Genomic DNA, 21,221 nt, shown 5'->3' on the forward strand with positions numbered 1-21,221 from the left:
ACTCAGGCAGCCATCCAAGCCACGCCCCCCAAAAAACAATAATTTTTAAAATTCAACAAAGTGGATGTATGGGTGAAGCTACCGCTATGCATGGAAGATAGAGAACTTTACATTATCATAGCGGTGCCATTCTGGATCCCAGAAAAATGTTTTTGGGGGGTTGGAAGCCACTTTAGGTAGATTATTATGGAGAAGGCGTAGAGTTTCTATGAAATATTAGAGGGGGAAGGAGGATTTCCAAATTTTAAAGTGAACTTTTTGGCTATTAACCCCTTAAGGACCCAGCCATTTTACACCTTAGGACCCGGCCATTTTTTGCACATCTGACCACTGTCACTTTAAACATTAATAATTCTGGAATGCTTTTAGTTATCATTCTGATTGTTTTTTCGTGACATATTCTACTTAAACTTAGTGGTAAAATTTTTTGGTAACTTGCATCCTTTCTTGGTGAAAAATTCCAAAATTTGATGAAAAATTTAGCATTTTTCTAACTTTGAAGCTCTCTGCTTGTAATGAAAATGGATATTCCAAATATTATTTTATTCACATATACAATATGTCTACTTTACATTTGCATCATAAAATTGACGAGTTTTTACTTTTGGAATACATCAGAGGGCTTCAAAGTTCAGCAGCAATTTTCCAATTTTTCACAAAATTTCCAAAATCACAATTTTTCAGGGACCAGTTCAGGTTTGAAGTTGATTTGAAGGGTCTTCATATTAGAAATACCCCACAAATGACCCCATTATAAAAACTGCACCCCCCAAAGTATTCAAAATGACATTCAGTCAACATTTTAACCCTTTAGGCGTTTCACAGGAATAGCAGCAAAGTGAAGAAGAAAATTCACAATCTTCATTTTTTACACTCGCATGTTCTTGTAGACCCAATTTTTGAATTTTTACAAGGGGTAAAAGGAGAAAATGTATACTTATATTTGTAGCCCAATTTCTCTCGAGTAAGCACATACCTCATATGTCTATGTAAAGTGTTCGGTGGGCACAGTAGAGGGCTCAGAAGGGAAGGAGCGACAAGAGGATTTTGGAGCGTACGTTTTTCTGAAATGGTTTTTGGGGGGCATGTTGCATTTAGGAAGCCCCTATGGTGCCAGAACAGGAAAAAAAAACCACATGGCATACCATTTTGGAAACTATACCCCTTGAGGAACGTAACAAGGAATAAAGTGAGCCTTAATACCCCACAGGTGTTTCATGACTTTTGCATATGTAAAAAAAAATTCAATAAAATGTGTGTTTCCCCCCAAATTTCACATTTTTGCAAGGGTTAATAGCAGAAGATACCCCCAAAAATTTGTAACCCCATCTCTTCTGAGTATGGAGGTACCCCATAAGTTGACATAAAGTGCACTATGGGCGAACTACAATGCTCAGAAGAGAAGGAGTCATATTTTGCTTTTTGAAAGCAAATTTTGCTCGGGGGCATGTCGCATTTAGGAAGCCCCTATGGTGCCAGGACAGCAAAAAATACCCACATGCCATACCATTTTGGAAACTAGACCCCTTGAGGAACGTAACAAGGAATAAAGTGAGCCTTAATACCCCACAGGGGTTTCACGACTTTTGCATACGTAAAAAAAAAAAAAAAAAATCACTAAAATGTGTGTTTCCCCCCCAAATTTCACATTTTTGCAAGGGTTAATAGCAGAAAATATCCCCCAAAATTTTTAACCCTATCTCTTCCGAGTATGGAGGTACCCCATAAGTTGACCTGAAGCGCACTACGGGCGAACTACAATGCTCAGAAGAGAATTAGTCATATTTGGCTTTTTGAGAGCAAATTTTGCTCGGGGGGCTTGTCGCATTTAGGAAGCCCCAATGGTGCCAGAACAGCAAAATAACCCCCACATGGCATACCATTTTGGAAACTAGACCCCTTGAGGAACGTAACAAGGGGTACAGTGAGCATTTACCCCCCACTGGTGTCTGTCAGATCTTTGGAACAGTGGGCTGTACAAAATGTTTAATTTGCGCAGCCCACTGTTCCAAAGATCTGTCAGACACCAGTGGGGTATAAATTCTCACTGCACCCCTCATTATATTCCGTGAGGGGTGTAGTTTCCGAAATGGGGTCACGTGTTTTTTTTTTTTTTTTTTGCGTTTGTCAAAACCGCTGTAACAATCAGCCACCCCTGTGCAAATCAGCTCAAATGTACATGGTGCACTCTCCCTTCTGTGCCCCCAGAGCACTTTGCGCCCACATATGGGGTATCTCCGTAGTCGGGAGAAATTGCATTACAAATTTTGGGGGGCTTTTTTCCCTTTTACCTCTTGTCAAAATGAAAAGTATAGGGCAACACCAGCATGTTAGTGTAAAAAAATAATTTTTTTACACTAACATGCTGGTGTAGACCCCAACTTCACCTTTTCATAAGGGGTGAAAGGAGAAAAAAGCCCCCCAAAATTTGTAAGGCGATACCCCATATGTGGCCCTAAACTGTTGCCTTGAAATACGACAGGGCTCCGAAGTGAGAGCGCCATGCGCATTTGAGGCCTGAATTAGGGATTTGCATAGGGGTGGACATAGGGGTATTCTACGCTAGTGATTCCCAAAGAGGGTGCCTCCAGCTGTTGCAAAACTCCCAGCATGCTTGGACAGTCAACGGCTGTCCGGCAATACTGGGAGTTGTTGTTTTGCAACAGCTGGAGGCTCCATTTTGAAAACAGTGGCGTACCAGACGTTTTTCATTTTTATTGGGGAGGGGGGCTGTGTAGGGGTATGTGTATATGTAGTGTTTTTTACTTTTTATTTTATTTTGTTAATGTAGTGTAGTGTTTTTAGGGTACAGTCACACGGGCAGGGGGGTTACAGCGATTTTCCTGCTGCGAGTTTGAGCTGCCGCGCAAAATTTGCTGCATCACAAACTTGCAGCCTGATACTCACTGTAAGCCCCCTGCCCATGTAAATGTACCCTGTACATTCACATGGGGGGGGGGGGGGGACCTCCAGCTGTTGCAAAACTACAACTCCCAGCATGCACAGTCTATCAGTGCATGCTGGTAGTTATAGTTTTGCAACAGCTGGAGGCACACGGGTTGGGAAACACTGAGTTAGGAAACAGACAATGCTTCCCAACCAGTGTGCCTCCTGTTGTTGCAAAACCACAACTCCCAAACATTCTCAGGCATGCTGGGAGTAGTAGTTCGGCAACATCTTTAGAGCCAGATGTTGCCGAACTACAACTCCCAGCATGCTTGGAGTTGTAGTTTGCAACATCTGGAGGACTACAGTTTGCAGACCACTAATACAGTGGTTCCCAATCTGTGCCCTTCCAGATGTCGCAAAACTACAACTCCCAGCATGCCAAAACTGTCCAGGCATGCTGGGAGTTGTAGTTCTGCAACATCTGAAGGGCCAGATGTTACAGAAGTACAACTCCCAGCATGCCTGGACAGTAAGGGCATGCTGAGAATGTGTAGTTTTGCAACATCTGGAAGGGCACAGTGGTCTCCAAACTGTGGACCTCCAGATTTTGCAAAACTGCAACTCCCAGCATGCCCAGATGCCAAGGGCTGTCTGGGCATGCTGGGAGTTGTAGTATATAGGGTCCCAATACAGCAATGCATGTCGCTTTACGGCGACGTGCATTGCTGTAGAGGGCCTGACCGCGGCTGAAGATCTACTCATCTGTCGCCGCCGCCGCCATCTTCCTCGCCGGGATCCGGGTCTTCAGGGACGAGGTAAGTACCGGGGCCGGGCCCCAGCACTCCCCCGTCCCCCGCCGCGTCCTCCGGTCTTCCTACCGTCCTCTCCGGACTTCAAGGGGCCGGGCAGGACGGGAGGAAGTAACCCCCCCCCTGCGATTGGTCGGTTAACTAACCGAAGAATCGCAGGGGATCGGAGGAGGTGGCAGGCTTGCCACCTCGCTCCTATTCTTTAGCATGGTCCTGGCTGTCTGTGACAGCCGGGATCATGCAAAATTACCGGGCGGTCGGGTCCCAGAGACCCGATCAGCCCGGTATCGCCGCAGATCGCAAGGGCGATTTCCCTTGCAATTTCCCTACATGGCCCCCCTCGGCGTTTGCCCTGGATCCCTGCTGAAGGATTTCAGCAGGGATCCGCTTCCGATCTCCGCCGGGTGAGCGGCGGAGACCAGGAAAAGACATGACGCATGCATACGTCATGGGTCCTTAAGACCCAGGGTGTGATGACGTATGCATTCGTCATGGGTCCTGAAGAGGTTAAAGGGGTATTCCAGGAAAAAACTTTTTTTTTATATATATCAACTGGCTCCAGAAAGTTAAACAGATTTGTAAATTACTTCTATTAAAAAATCTTAATCCTTTCAGTACTTATGAGCTTCTGAAGTTAAGGTTGTTCTTTTCGGTCTAAGTGATCTTTGATGATACGTGTCTCGGGAAACGCCCAGTTTAGAAGATGTTTGCTATGGGAGTTTGCTTCTAAACTGGGCGTTTCCCAAGACACGTGTCATCAGAGATCACCTAGACAGAAAAGAACAACCTTAACTTCAGAAGCTCATAAGTACTGAAAGGATTAAGATTTTTTAGTAGAAGTAATTTACAAATCTATGCTTGAAACCAGAAACAGCGTTCGGCACAGCCAGCCATACAGCCAAAAACCGCTCCTTAGCAGAAACAGGTGTGTACAAGCGCCACCTCCGGTGGGGTGCTCAGCCTTGACAGGATCATAAATCAGACGTGTATAAGAATGTGAAATGAGCGGCACTCACCACGTCCAGGTAGCGACAAACTTCTTTATTTCTTAAAGTGCAGTTAGGACATACAGGTGCAGGGAGACAGGAACGCCGGAAAATCCGGCATTCCTGTCTCCCTGCACCTGTATGTCCTAACTGCACTTTAAGAAATAAAGAAGTTTGTCTCTAGCTGGACGTGGTGAGTGCCACTCATTTCACATTCTTCTACACGTCTAATTTACAAATCTGTTTAACTTTCTGGAGCCAGTTGATATATAAAAAAAAGTTTTTTCCTTGATAACCCCTTTGAGGCACAGAATTTGAAACAAGGGTGGTATAATTGGTTGTAGGCAAAATTAGCAAATAAGCATTTTGGGTTTCATGTAGATGCAGTAGAATTTTTAGAGGTGTGTTTTCAAGTGGAGAAGCACTGGGAATGTCTTTCACATGTTAAAATTTAAAGGAAAGAAATTCAAGTTGATATGTAGAGTTCAAGGAAGCTTTAAATTCACAATGGTGTGGCAAAATTCAAATTTGGAACAATTTGATGAAGGAATGGGTAAGGAGATTTGGATACGGAAAGGAGTGAGGTATGTGGATCAGTTATTAATGAGTTTGCGTCATTAAAAGAAGAATTTGAGTTAAGGAAATCACAGAGGCTATGATATGTACAACTATATGAGGCATTTAGGTGTACTAAAAATCAAATTGTGTTTAATATTGAATCTCACAGAGTTTTTTTTTTAAAACAATGAAGGATGGGACGAGAACAATGGGGAAAATGTATAGACTGATGAATACAGAAAGGTTGGTCTGCTAAAAAAAAAAAAAAAAATCTGTAAGTCAAGCAGTACCAATTTACCCGACTGAGAAGGATTTATAGACTGTACTACTCACCCTCACAACTTTGGGCAATTAATTGTAGAGAGAATGCTAGGTAGGTGCCTTAAATGTGGAATGGAGTGTGAGAATATAAAAAAAATTCTGGACAGAGGTAGCTGTCATACTAGAGACTAGACTCTGTGCCAAGATTAATTTAACAATAAGAAAATCAATCCTGGGTGATCTGGGGACAAATAGGAAATGGTATAACCTCCTTCTTAACTTGTTTTTTTTTTTCCAGGTAAAATTTTCCAGCAGGAATGGTGGTGTGGGGGTATTGCACATAAACCACTAATCAGACAATATACATAAATACAGACACCAATCTATATAATAGCAGCATAATAATTATTCAGTATAAAAAATGCAAAGTGCAACTTAAGTAAGGTGCTGTATGCTGGTGGGTATGGATACCTAAACACCAGCAGTAAAGTGCATAATATTACGAAATGAATGTTACAAAATACAACAGGATTCAAACAATCACAGGAGACACTGCAGGGACCGGGATGCCACCACTCCAACGCGCGTTTCGGCATGCTGACCTTCGTCCGGCTTTGCCGCTTTTTGTGATGCATTGTTTTCCTCTGTGTGTGTTTCTAATTTTAGTGCATACCAATGAAATGTATTTATTTTATTTTTGTACAAGTGACTCTTTGGGCTACTTTTGTTCTTTTTGTTTATATTATTATATCGGGAAGACGATTCAGCCCCTATTCATATGTGTAAGGGAACACAAAGTCTCTTACAACAGGAATAGGCTGTCCTCATGTAATTGAACACATGAAAACAATTCATAATAACGATATTAAACAACTTAAATTTCTGGGCTTAGCAGTGATTTAACCATCTGAAATAACGGAAATCATTGGTCTTGAGAAAGCGCTGATTTAGAGCGAAAAACGGCCGGCCAGCCTACCTGTATCCAGGCCTACTTACCTGTTTGGGATTAATCTGCTTCATTACTTGTAAAAGTCTGAGCACGCAATAAACTGCAGAGAATGGATGACGATGATGATAATAATAATAGAAGAGATACCCGTTTGGAACAGCAGCCATATACCAACCCGGATACAGTCTTGAGAGGTTGGGAAGATGCAGGTGAATTCTTCGCACAATGCAACTTAAAAGATGAGTTGCAAGTCCTAAGTACAAAATCACTGGATCACAGCCTTGGCAGAAAAAGAAATTAAGTATTTTTGGACAGTCAATTTGTTACAATCATTCACAGTGTTAACGCGTACCTAGAGGCCTGCGAGTCTTTAAGGAGATTACCCAGTTTCAGAAAGATCCTGAGTTCACAGCTGAATGGAATCAGCTTCACCAAGAACATAGCCTGAAGTTTACACGTCTAATGTTGTAGAGAACGGAACAAGAGTATGGGAAAGTAACAGCCCAGTTGCTGAAAGCTAAAGCCGAATTAAAAACCAGATATACTGATAATCAGATGTCCATATTTGAGAAGAAATTGGAAAAGAAACTGATACCGATCCAATTAGAGATTAAGGAAAGAAAGAAGAACAAGTTCTTGAGAGACAAACAAGACCATGATTTAAAACGCATCTTTTATTGGAACCAGCAGAAACAACTAAGAAGACTAAGGAGACGTAGACAGAACCCAAAAAATCAGGAATATTGGACTACTGACTCTGGTTTGGACTCGAGTACTAATATGGACAATACATCTTCTGCAGGTCCCTCCAGTCTTGTGGCTAAACGGGACAACAAAAGACCCCCTTTAGACGTAAGATCCGAAGGGGGAGAGTCAACAACTTACAGAAATCGAGGTGGCATAAAGAGAAAGCAGGTCACCTGGAAGAGGTAGGTGAACCTGCTACTCATATTACTACCACAGAAAATATTGTCAACTTATCTGATTTTAGTCCTGTCACAAGACTGCATTAATGTTTTCAGCAAGGGTTTGAATTTCTGTCTAAAAGCTGACATCGATTATAGTAGATTTGTAATATACCTACACAGATCAGTACGTAAAATCAATTTGCATCGGTATTTTGCTTGTAATATTGGTTCCCACAGGGAGGCAAGGTTTAGTAGTGGAGAACGACCAGTTAAACTGGGACCCTGGGGGTTTCTGCGTTAACCCTTCGTTCAACTATACTGATAGAGAAAATGTAAGGTTACTCCTAGATTACTCAGACGATGACCATGAGCAGGAAGGAGAATGTACAGACTGGGTGTACCATCCAGTTTTAATCCCCCCTTACCCGCAGGTTCGAACATTCAACATTTTGTAGAGAGTACAACGTGAGGTAAAAGCATTAATCTATCCAAGGGCAAAAAATAATCTCACAAAAGGTGAGGAAAATGCTTTAAAATGGTTGTCCTCACAGAATAATACAATTGTTCGACCTGTGGATAAGGGAGGGAATATTGTTCTTTTGTCTAAAACATTATTTGGAGGAAGCGAAGAAGCAGTTGGGAGATGAAAAAAAACTTACAATAAAATATCAAACGATCCGACACCACACTATCAGAATTTAGTCAGATTGTTTCTGAGACAAGGAGTATAGGAAGGTATTTTTTCCACTAAATTTGCAGAAAAATTGTTTATTACATCAACGAAAAAACCGTACTGGTACTGCATTCCCAAAATACATAAAAGTTTAAGAAATCCACCAGGGCGCCCTATAGTGGCGGGGAGAGGTTCATTGTTGGAACACCTTTCACAATATTTGGATTATATTCTGAGACCATTGTTAAAAACGATTCCAGCTTATTTACATGACACTTCACATTTATTACAGATACTGCAAGATTTTGGGTGGCAACCACATTTTTCATTAGCCAGCATCGATATTGAGAGCATGTACACTCGCATCCCACAGGATGCGAGTGCACAGGCTGTCCGCCGACGGTTAGAGATTTTGCCAGGTTACGATACTACTTTTGTGAATTATATCTGTGACATGTTAATATTTGTCCTAAGCCATAATACTTTTCAATTTAATAATGACTGGTATATCCAGTCAGATGGCACAGCGATGGGGACACCAGTCCCTTTTGCTAATATTTTTTGGGGAGTATTAGAGGATGATTAAATTTTTTATGAAAAAAAATCCTTTCATCCAGTATCTGGCTTTATTTTTATGGTATGTAGATGATATTCTGATAGTGTGGTCCGGTACAGAATTTCAGTTCCAACAATCAATCCATCAAATCCAATAGTGTGAACATTGAAGTCACCAGTGTTTTTAGCAGAGATGCATTGGAATTTTTGGACGTAAAATTAAAAATACAAGATGATGACTTATTAATAGAGGGACATAGAAAATCCACAGCTAGGAATTCTCTGTTCAGATTTGAGAGTTTTCACCCCCACCATATTAAAAAAAAACGCTAACTTATGGACAGTTCATTCGTTTAAAACGTATAAATTCCACAGAGGATAGTTTTGAAAAACAGCCAACCGAATTAACAGTGCCCTTAAAAGAAAGGGGATACCCGCTCAGCATCATAAACGAGTCATTAAACAAGGTCATAAAAATACCCAGACAGGAATTACTAATGCGAAAAAGAAAAAAAATGTATCAGTCTGAACAACAACTTAATATACAACAAAAAAAATTTTCTTTCAATTATAGTCCTATGGACGGGGTAATAAAATCAGCTATTTACAATAACTGCCATTTAATTCAGCAATCAATCAATAAACCATTGGATCCAAATCACAATTACGAGAAGGGAACCATAAATGTGGCCAGTGCAATTTTTGCACACATATGATTAATGTTAATAATATCAGATTGGGACCGCATATATTGTCTATAAAGGATTTTATTACATGTAGAACACAGTTTGTAGTATATGCATTAGTATGTTATTGTGGCTATTATATCGGGAAGACGATTCGGCCCCTATTCATACGTGTAAGGGAACACATAAGTTATCTTACAACAGGAATAGGCTGTCCTCGTGTAATTGAACACATGAAAACAATTCATAATAACGATATTAAACAACTTAAATTTCTGGGCTTAGCAGTGATTAAACCATCTGAAATAGGGGGAGATAGAAATAAAAAATTGTTACAAAAAGAAACCGAAATTATATTGAAAACTGAGGCATTGGGACCGCTGGGTCTGAATGAGAGGAAGGACCTGAGCGCGTCTTTTCCTCCGGATAGTGAAAATAAGATGAAGCAAATAAACTAAATGTATGAATACATATAATGCTGAATCGTTTTCCCTAATATTGGACATAAAAGAGTGTTGGTAAAAAATCCTCACTACAGATATAATTAAACAATGTTTTTAATAGTTGTTTTTCCACAATGGGTTAATTGTACAGGTGTATTTAGGGGTGGGGATTCTAACGGAAGTCATTGGTCTTGAGAAAGCGCTGATTGAGAGCGAGAAACGGCCCGTCGGCCTACCTGTATCCAGACCTGACTGAATAAACTTCGTTATTGCTGCATAAATCATGAGTGCCATCTGAATTTCTTTGCATCATATAAGTAGCAATATATTTAATGTTACAAAGAATAAAGCAAAAAAAGCATGAGAAAGCTTTAATTTTTCAAGAGTAAACTCTTTGCCCATTTTGGCGAAGATTTAAAAAAACAACAACAAAAAAAAACAACATATCTATCAAGGCACAAAGAACAGCAAACATATATAAAAGACAAAAGAAGCAAAAAGCTGAGGGTTAATGGATTCACAGAAAGCAAGCAGGTAGGAAAGAGAGCACTTCCAAACCTGTGCTGCTTCCTGAATGGGGAAGGGTAGTCCTCAGGTTGTCAAAATCGGAAAACTCATCTCTATCTGCAGAACTGATGAACTGGTCAAATGTTGTACTGGCTTAAGAGGCAAGTGTAGCAGACAGAGACAGGCATACACACAAAGACAAATAGGTTAAAAATAAAACAAGTCCCACAAAAAACAGGCAAAATAATGAAGCACTGTTAAAGGAATAGACTGCCTGACTGGCACAAAACAGGAAAAATGTAAGTACAAATTCTGTAGCGAAAAATAAATCATTGCACAATTGACGTACCAATTGTTTGGACACCTATCATATAGTCTCTAACACAGATAATGGTATAACTGGTTAGATTTACTGATGAAAATTAGCCATTACTTTTGAATTGAGGTTTAACAGAAACATTAAAAAAAAACCTTGCCTGGACAAAATAAAGCGATTTCTTTAACTCTCAAAGAGACTTCTGCACTTGTCTACAGGAATTTTGGCCCACTCCTCATAAGCAAATTGCTTTAGCTGTCTTAGGTTTGAATGGTGCCTTCTCCAGACTGCATGCTTTAGCAGATGTTAGGCCCCCTTTACATACCTGTATATACGACATCAGTTGTCAGTTCCCTCCGGCGCTGAAAAGCTGTGCCGGAGGGAACATGAAGCCAGAACCGATCCTATTCATTTGAATGGGACAGTTTACAATCATCCGGCGTCTCAGTTTAGACGCCGGATGATTGGACTCGCGGACCGGCACAGACAGAGGAACGCATCTTGCTGCGTTCCCCCGTCCAGCTATCACAGACAATGGATGCCGGATGATGCACAACTGATGCACTCCTGGTGCATCAGTTGTGGCAATTTTCATCCAGTTTCTCTGGAGCCGGACGCCAGATATATGTAAACCTAGCCTTACAGATGCTCAACAGGATTCGGATCAGGGCTCTCAGAAGGCCATTTTAGAATAGTCAAATGTTTTGCTCTTAGCCATTCTTGGTTGTTTTTAGCTGTGTGTTTTGGGTCATTATCCTGTTGGAGAACCTATGACCTGCCACCGAGACCAAGCATCCTGACACTGGGCAGCACATTTCACTCCAGAATGCCTTGATATCTTTTGAATCTGTACAGGGTATGATGACATATCAGACACACTGTGCCAAATGCAGCCACAAAACATTACAGAGCCTCCTTCATGCTACAGAGTAAATACAGTAACAAACACCTACGAATGACAAAGAGAAAAACATTGAACTATTATAAAATGGCTAAACATGTAGTCTGAAGAAGGCACCCTTCAAACTCAAGACAGATGGAGCAGTTTGCATTTGGAGAGTAGGCTAAGAGGCCTGTAGACAAGGGCAGAAGTAACATAGTAACATAGGGGGAGATTTATCAAAACCTGTGCAGAGGAAAAGTTGACCAGTTGCCCATAGCAACCAATCAGATTGCTTCTTTCATTTTGCAGAGGCCTTGTCAAAAATATAAGTAGGAATCTGATCTGGCAACTTTTCCTCTGCACAGGTTTTGATAAATCTCCCCCATAGTTCATAAGGTAGAAAAAAAGACCAGAGTCCATCAAGTTCAACCTATAACCCTAATGAGTCCCTACTGAGTTGATCCAGACGAAGGCAAAAAACCTTCATATTAGAGGTAAAAATTCCTTCCCGACTCCAATTAGCATTTAGAATAAAGCCCTGGATCAACCTTCTGTCCCTATAAATCTAGTATACATAACCAGCGATATTATTCTCCAAAAATGCATCCAGCCCCTTTTTGAACTCTTTTACAGAGTTCACCATGACCACCTCCTCAGGCAGAGAATTCCACAGTTTCAATGGGGGTCTGTCTATTACATTACTTAATTCCTTTAGAACACGGGGGTGAATGCCATCTGGACCTGGTGATTTGTCTATTTAGATTTTTTGTAGGTGGCACTGTACTTCTTCCTGGGTTAGACAGGTGACCTGTACTGGGGCGTTTACCTTACCTTGCTGTATTTCACCTGGCATTTCATTTGCCTCTGTGAATACAGTGGAGAAGAATTTGTTTAATATATTAGCTTTTTCCTGATCCCCGTATTTAATGCCTTCCTCATCAATGTCTCATTCAGAGTTACAGAAATCATTTGTTTGCAGTAGCTGCCTTAAATAGTACTTGCCATTAGTAATTAAAAACAGATATGTAATAAATAAGCCTATTGAGTTACCTTTCCAATATACTTCCTAATAAAATTTGGAACTTTATGTGTTAACCCCTTAAGGACCAAGCCCATTTTGACCTTAAGGACCAGTCCAATTTTATTTTTGCATTTTCATTTTTTTCCTCCTCGTCTTCTAAAAATCGTAACTCTTTTATATTTTCATCCACAGACTAGTTTAAGGGCTTGTTTTTTGCGCGACCAGTTGTCCTGCATAATGACATCACTCCTTTTACCATAAAATGTATAGCGCAACCAACAAAAATACTATTTGTGTGAGGAAATTAAAAAGAAAACCACAATTTTGCACATTTTGGAAGGTTTCATTTTCACACCGTACAATTTATGGTAAAAATGACATGTGTTCTTTATTCTGTGGGTCAATACGAATAAAATGATACCAGAATTACATACTTTATTATTGTTGCTCTTAAAAAAAAATCGCAAACTTTTTAACCAAATTAGTATGTTTAAAATCCTTCTATTTTGACAACCTATAACTTTTTCATTTTTCCGTATAAGCGGCGGTATGAGGGCTAATTTTTTTGTGCCATGATCAGTACTTTTTACTGATACTACATTTGTGTAAATAAAACTTTTATAAATATTTTTTTTTTTTTTTTTTTATAAAAAGTGACAAAAAAGCAGCAATTTTGTGTTTTGTTTTTTTTAACGCTCACGCCGTTCACCATACAGGATCAATAACATTATATTTTAATAGCTCGGACATTTACGCATGCGGCGATACCAAATATGTGTATTACTTTTTTTTTTTTCACTAAAAATGGGAAAAAAGGACATTTAAAATTTTTATTGGGGAGGGGATTTTTAATTTTTACACTTTATGGGGACTATTTATAGCAATCCTTTGATTGCTAATACTGTTCAGTGCTATGCATAGGGCATAGCAGTGATCAGTGTTATCGGTCATCTTCTGCTCTGGTCTGCTCGATCTCAGACCAGAGCAGAAGACCCGTGGAAGGCGGGTAAGGGGACCTTCGTGCGCCGTTCTGGATGATCGGATCGCCGCGCTAGCGCTGCGGGCGAGCAGATCATCCACATTTCTGACCGCACTCCAGCAGATCCCGTGATCTGTATTGATCACGGCATCTGAGGGGTTAATGGCAGACATCCGCGCAATTGCAGATGTCGGCCATTAACGGCGGGTCCCTGGCTGCGATCAGCAGCCAGGACCAGCCACGCATGACCCGAGCATCGCTCCGATGCTCGCGGTCATGTACAGGACGTAAATATACGTCTTGGTGCGCTAAGTACCGCAGCACCAGGATGTAATTTACGTCCTTGGTCGTTAAGGGGTTAAATTAATCCCTAAAAGTTTGGCCACCAGGGTTCCTCCTTTTGATCCTGCCTGCAGGATTGACAAAAGTCAGGAAATCCAGACAGGACCTCAGCTCAGCACAGTGTATAGAGCTGAATATTTTAGCTTCTTTCCTCTTTGAGCTGAGCTAGACTAGAGTCATGATGCCTTCAGTGCATTGTGCTGAATATTTCCGCCCCCTTTTCTTCAGTGTATAAAGCTGAATATTTCAGCTACCTTTGAAGGCTGCTGGGCATAGCTGGCTCAGCCAATCACAGCCGATCACACACTGAACTGCTCTTGGCTGTATGTTCAGAGCAGCATAGCAGACAGAGGGTGGAAGTTCTCCTCAGCAGGGCTTCAGTTGATGTTGTACCTTCTGGGTAACGCCCCTTACCAGTCTGTATAGCTCACTGAGGGTAAGAACAATATCAAGGTAGCAAACTAAAAAAATAATAAAACCATAAAGGCAGGGGGTGGTTTATCATGATGGGGGAGTGAACTGGGAGGATAAAAAAAAAATGTATCAAGCACATGACAGGTAATTTTAAAAGGTTGTGCAAGAAAATATTATGTTAAGTGTACATTTTTGTACAGGCCAGTTTTATTAGCTTTTCAAAATGATTCTGTTAAACCACAATTCAAAAGCAATGTCTGATTTTCATTAATACATTTTCAGCCAATTTTTATTCATTATCCTCTCTGTCAGTTTCAAGTAATTTCAGGGAGCATTGTGGGTTTTTCTGTCTTTAACAGAAAGGTAAGAACATTTTTGTCCACACCTGTATTTCCCCATTCTCCTCTGCTCACTTAAATAGAAAACAATATTGATAGCATAAAGCATATTAATGGTAGGGTGACAATTGCTGTATTTTGCTGGGTATTTGATGATGTGCATTTTTCCTATCCATTGACATCAATGAGTAGCAAAATATGCAGCAGCAAATATGCAGCAAAATACAGCATGTGTGACCTTATCCAAAAGGGAACATTTTATCACTTTTAAACTTCTCACATTGTATTCTGTACATCCAAGATCTGAGCGGGTGATATATGGAAAGATTGAGGCTACTTGATGTTTGTCAAGTACAGTGTTGCAATAGAGACTGAGGGGAATTCATCAATACTTGTCAACTTTTTTTTTTTTTTTTACTATTTTAGTCATGTCGCCTTGTTTTTTTTAACTCCCTGCGCCAAATTCATGAAAAGTTGCACGCTCCTTGATGAATTTGGCGCTTGGGAACATTACTGGAAAATTACTTCACAGTTCTCCTTTATTTCCCACCTGTTCAGGCACGGTGAGTAATTTATAATCATCTGTCCCTGTCTGGGGATTGAACCCAGAACCTTATGGGATCAGCTAGTCAAAAAACTGTTAATTTACCCTGTACACCAGTGCTTCTTATAATAGAGTTGTTTCAGAACTTATCCTTAAAGCTGATCAGTATGAGAAGTGCTAAGATTTCAAATGGGGGTTCCATGTTGAACTTTAAGGGTAAATTCTAGTAGTGGCACAGACGGCAGATGAACTGTCTTTTAACCCATTAAGGACCACAGGAGTATTTTCAGTACTTATGAGCTTCTGAAGTTAAGGTTGTTCTTTTCTGTCTAAGTGCTCTCTGATGATACGTGTCTCGGGAACCGACCAGTTTAGTAGCAAATCCCCATAGCAAACTTCTTCTAAACTGGGCGGTTCCCGAGACACGTGTCATAAGAGAGCACTCAGACAGAAAAGAACAACCTTAAATTCAGAAGCTCATAAGTACTGAAAGGATTAAGATTTTTTTTAATAGAAGTAATTTACAAATATGTTTAACTTTCTGGAGCCAGTTGATATATAAAAAAAAGTTTTTTCCTGGATAACCCCTTTAAAGACCAAGGGCGTACCTGTACGCCCGTGGAAATTTCGGTCCCTGCCACTCACCGGGCAGGGACCGGGATGCCTGCTGAAATCGTTCAGCAGGCACCCCGTGCAAACACCTGTGGGGGAGTCCTGAGGCCTCCCCCATGTCGGTGATCACCACAAGTCGCCGATCAATTCATCCCCATCACTGGGGAAATAAATCCCCAATTTAGGCCTCAAATGCGCATGGTGCTCTCTCGCTTTGGAGCCCTGTCGTATTTCAAGGCAACAGTTTAGTGCCACATATGAGGTATTTCCGTACTCAGGAGAAATTGCGTGAGAATTTTTTTGGGGCGCTTTTTCTCCTTTTACCCCTTATGAAAAGGTAAAGTTGGGGTCTACACCAGCATGTTAGTGTAATAAAATTGAATTTTTTTACACTAACATGCTGGTGTTGCCCCATACTTTTAATTTTCACAAGAGGTAAAAGGAAAAAAATACCTCCTGAGTATGGAAATACCCCATATGTGGACGTAAAATGCTCTGCGGGCGCACAACAAGGCTCAATAGTAAGAGTGCACTATGTACATTTGAGGTCTAAATTGGTAATTTGCACAGGGGTGGCTGATTTTACAGCAGTTCTGACAAACGCAAAACAATAAATACCCATATGTGATCCCATTTTGGAAACCACACCCCTCACGGAACATAACGAGGGGTATAGTGAGCCTTAACACCCCACAGGTGTTTGACAAATTTTTGTTAAAGCTGGATGTGAAAAAAAAAAATTTCACTAAAATGCTGGTGTTACCCTACATTTTTCATTTTCACAAGGGGAAATAGGAAAAAATCCCCCCAAAATTTGTAGCCCCATTTCTTCTGAGTATGGAAAAACCCAATCTGTGGATGTCAAGTGCTCTGCGGGCGAACTACAATGCTCAGAAGCGAAGGAGTGCCATTGGGCTTTTGGAGAGAGAATGTGTCCGAAATTGAAGGCCACGTGTGTTTACAAAGCCACCATAGTGCCAGTACAGTTAACCTCCCCCACATGTGACCCCATTTTGGAAACTACACCCCTCACTTAATGTGGTCGTAATAAAGGGGTGCAGTGAGCATTTATACCCCACAGGCGTCTGACAGATTTTTGGAACAGTGGTCCGTGAAAATGAAGAATTACATTTTTCATTTGCACAGCCCACTGTTCCAAAGATCTGTCAAATGCCAGTGGGGTGTAAATGCTCACTGCACCCCTTATTAAATTCTGTGAGGAGTCTAGGTTCCAAAATGGGGTCACATGTGAGGGGCATTGTTCTGGCACCACGGGGGCTTTGTAAACGCACATGGCCCCCGACTTCGATTCCAACCAAATTCTCTATCCAAAAGCTCAATGGCGCTCCTTCTCTTCTGAGTATTGTAGTTCACCCGCAGAGCACTTTACATCCACATATGGGGTATTTCCAAACTCAGAAGAAATGGGGTTACTAATTTTGAGAGTCCTTTTATCCTATTACCCCTAGTGAAAATGAAAATTTGGGGTAACACCAGCATTTTAGTGAAACAAAATCAAACTTTTCATTTTCACATCCAACTTTAGCAGAAATTTGTCAAACACCTGTGGGGTGTTAAGGCTCACTGTTCCCCTTGTTACATTCCTTAAGGGGTGTAGTTTCCAAAATAGTATGCAATGTGTTTTTTTTTGTTTTTTTGCTGTTCTGGCACCATAGGGGCTTCATAAATGTGACATGCCCCCCAAAAACCATGCCCCCCAAAATTTGCTTTCCAAAAGCCAAATGTGACTCCTCTTCTGAGCATTGTAGTGCGCCCGCAGTGCACTCGACATCAACATATGGGATATTTCCATACTCAAAAGAGATGGGGTTACAAATTTGGGGGGGGGGGGCATTTTCTCCTATTAGCCCTTGTAAAATTTTGGGGGAAAAACTAATTTTAGTGAAAAAAATAATTCATTTACACATCCAACTTTAACGAAAAGTCATCAAACACCTGTGGGGGGGTGAAGGCTCACTATACCCCTTGTTACGTTATTTGAGGGGTGTAGTTTCCAAAATAGTATGCCATGTTTTTTTGTTGCTGTTCTGGCACCATGGGAGGTTTCTAAATGTGACATGCTCCCCAAAAACATTTTCAGCTAAATGCACTCTCCAAAATCCCATTGTTGCTCCTTCGATTCTGAGCCCTCTAGTGCACCCACAGAGCACTTTTTGAAAGTTTTGTGAAAAATTGGAAAATTGCTTCTAAACTTTGAAGCCCTCTGATGTCTTCCAAAAGTAAAAACATGACTAGTTGATTATATATAATTTATTTGTTATGTCTATTTTCCTTACAAGCAGAGCGCTTCAAAGTTAGAAAAATGCAAAATGTACAAATTTTTCATAAAATTTTGGAATTTTTCACCAAGAAATGATGCAAGTATCGACGAAAATTTACCACTAAGTTAAAGTAGAATATGTCACTCAAAAACAATCTCGGAATCAAATTCATGAGTAAAAGCATCCCAGAGTTATTAACCCCTTAAGGACCAAGCCCATTTTGGCCTTAAGGACCAGAGCGTTTTTTGCACATCTGACCACTGTCATTTTAAACATTAATAACTCTGGAATGCTTTTAGTTAGCATTCTGATTCCGAGATAGAATATGTCACGAAAAAAACTATTTTAGCAAAACAAAAAAACTGGATGTCCAGCGTCAAGATTCGTGCAAAACAGATTCTTTAATGCTAAAATGCCATAACAGGGGTCTAAAATGCCATAACCTTGACCCCTGTTATGGCATTTTAGCATTAAAGAATCTGTTTTGCACGAATCTTGGCGCTGGACATCCAGTTTTTTTGTTTTGCTAAAGTGGTGCTGCCTCGCACAGTCCGTGCGCCTGGGGCCCTGGAGGGTGAGCTGAGAATTCCATTACTTCTTATATTCTACTTTAACATGGTGGTAAATTTTTGTGGTAACTTGCATCCTTTCCTTGTGAAAAATCCTAAAATTTGATGAAAAATTTTAAAATTTAGCATTTTTCTAACTTTGAAGCTCTCTGCTTGTAAGGAAAATGTATATTACAAATAAAAAATTTTTTTTATTCACATATACAATATGTCTACTTTATGTTTGCATCATAAAATTGATGAGTTTTTACTTTTGGAAGACACCAGAGGGCTTCAAAGTTCAGCAGCAATTTTCCAATTTTTCACAAAATTTTCAAACTCACTATTTTTTAGGGATCAGTTCATGTTTGAAGTGGATTTGAAGGGCCTTCATATTAGAAATACCCCACAAATGACCCCATTATAAAAAACTGCACCCCCCAAAGTATTCAAAATGACATTCAGTCAGCGTTTTAACCCTTTAGGTGTTTCACAGGAATAGCAGCAAAGTGAAGGAGAAAATTCAAAATCTTCATTTTTTACACTTGGATGTTCTTGTAGACCCAATTTTTGAATTTTTACAAGGGGTAAAAGGAGAAAATGTATACTTATATTTGTAGCCCAATTTCTCTCGAGTAAGCACATACCTCATATGTCTATCTAAAGTGTTCGGCGAGCGCAGTAGAGGGCTCAGAAGTGAAGAGGGGATTTTGGAGAGTACGTTTTTCTGAAATGGTTTTTGGGGGGCATGTTGCATTTAGGAAGCCCCTATGGTGCCAGAACAGCAAAAAAAACTTCCATAGCGTACCATTTTGGAAACTAGACCCCTTGAGGAACGTAACAAGGAATTAAGTGAGCCTTAATACCCCAAAGGTGTTTCACGACTTTTGCATATGTAAAAAAAAAAATCTTTTTTTCACAAAAATGTGTGTTTCCCCCCCAAATTTCACATTTTTGCAAGGGTCAATAGCAGGAAATACCCCCCAATATTTGTAACCCCTTCTCTTCTGAGTATGTAGGTACCCCATAAGTTGACCTGAAGTACACTACGGGCGAACTACAATGCTCAGAAGAGAAGGAGTCATATTTGGCTTTTTGAGAGCAAATTTTGCTCGGGGGGCATGTCGCATTTAGGAAGCCACTAAGTGCCAGAACAGCAAAAAAAAAAAAACACATGGCATACTATTTTGGAAACTAGACCCCTTGAGGAAAGTAACAAGGGGTACAGTGAGCATTTGCCCCCACTGGTGTCTGACAGATCTTTGGAACAGTCGGCTGTACAAGTTTTCATTTTCACGGACCACTGTTCCAAAGATCTATCAGACACCTGTGGGGGGGTAAATTCTCACTGCACCCCTCATTACATTACGCGAGGGGTGTAGTTTCCGAAATGGGGTCACGTGGGGTTTTTGTTTTTTTTGTGTTTGTCAAAACCGCTGTAACAATCAGCCACCCCTGTGCAAATCACCTCAAATGTACATGGTGCACTCTCCCTTCTGGGCCTTGTTGTGCGCCCCCAGAGCACTTTGCACCCACATATGGGGTATCTCCATAGTCGGGAGAAATTGCATTACAAATTTTGGGGGTCTTTTTTCCCTTTTACCTCTTGTGAAAATGTAAAGTATAGGGCAACATCAGCATGTTAGTGTAAAATATAAAAAAAATTTACACTAACATTCTGGTGTAGACCCCAACATTTCCTTTTCATGAAAGGTTAAAAGGAGAAAAAAAAAAAAAAAAAAACCTTGTAACACAATTTCTCCCGAGTACGGCGATACCCCATATGTGGCCCTAAACTGTTGCCCTGAAATACGACAGGGCTCCAAAGTGAGAGCGCCATGCGCATTTGAGGCCTGAATTAGGGATTTGCATAGGGGTGGACATAGGGGTATTCTACGTCAGTGATTCCAAAACAGGGTGCCTCCAGCTGTTGCAAAACTCCCAGCATGCGTGGACAGTCAATGGCTGTCCGGCAATACTGGGAGTTGCTGTTTTTCAACAGCTGGAGGCTCTGCTTTGGAAACAGTGGTGTACCGGACGTTCTTATTGGGGGAGGGGAGGGGGGCTGTGTAGGAGTATGTGTATATGTAGTGTTTTTAACTTTTTATTTTATTTTGTGGTAGTGTAGTGTAGTGTTTTTAGGGTACAGTCACACGGGCGGGGGATTACAGCGAGTTTCCCAGCGCAAAATTTGCTGCATCTCAAACTTGCAGCGAGAAACCCACTGTAAAACCCTTGCCCGTGTGAATGTACCCTGTACATTCACAGGGGGGGAGGGCACCAGCTGTTGCAAAACCACAACTCCCAGTCCCGCCGCTGCTCCAGGTGAGGTCGCGTGTTCCTCCCCTATGCCGCAGGTCCCCGCGAGCTCCTGCAGCCATCGTCCCCCGTTCTGCCCGACTTTTGGGGCGGGCAGTGCGGGGGATCTGAACTTTCACCCCAGGTCACTGTGATTGGTCCACAGGGACCAATCACAGTGATCGCTGACCAGGACCATCAATGGATGGTCCTGGGGGTGAAGCAGAAGTTGTCCCCTGCTGGAAACAGCGGGACTTCTGCTGGTTAACCCGTGCGATGCTGTGCATCGCCGGGTTAACTGAATGTCATTTATAAACGTCGGGATGCGCGAACGCATTCAGCAGACATCTCGGCAGTGTGCCAGAGGAGGTCCGGAGGACCTCCTATACCGGCGATCGCTGCAGGACGCCGGTAACTACT

At 41.1% G+C, this 21,221-nt stretch overlaps 1 protein-coding gene across 10 annotated transcripts in view; it reads right to left on the reverse strand.

The window, feature by feature from the left end:
* Window positions 1-21,221, reverse strand: part of LOC130294354 (epsin-1-like) — a 400,181-nt gene that overhangs the window by 36,615 nt on the left and 342,345 nt on the right. For 7 of the 10 annotated variants that reach the window (XM_056544011.1, XM_056544010.1, XM_056544015.1 and 4 more), the window contains one exon: window positions 10,276-10,377. The exons of the other annotated variants lie outside the window; for them this stretch is intronic. In XM_056544011.1, coding sequence (XP_056399986.1) covers window positions 10,276-10,377 — 102 coding nt within the window. The remainder of the gene's footprint in view (window positions 1-10,275; window positions 10,378-21,221) is intronic. 10 annotated transcript variants of the gene reach the window in all.

This window comes from Hyla sarda, chromosome 10 (genome assembly GCF_029499605.1).
Source record: "Hyla sarda isolate aHylSar1 chromosome 10, aHylSar1.hap1, whole genome shotgun sequence".
Classification (NCBI taxonomy): domain Eukaryota; kingdom Metazoa; phylum Chordata; class Amphibia; order Anura; family Hylidae; genus Hyla; species Hyla sarda.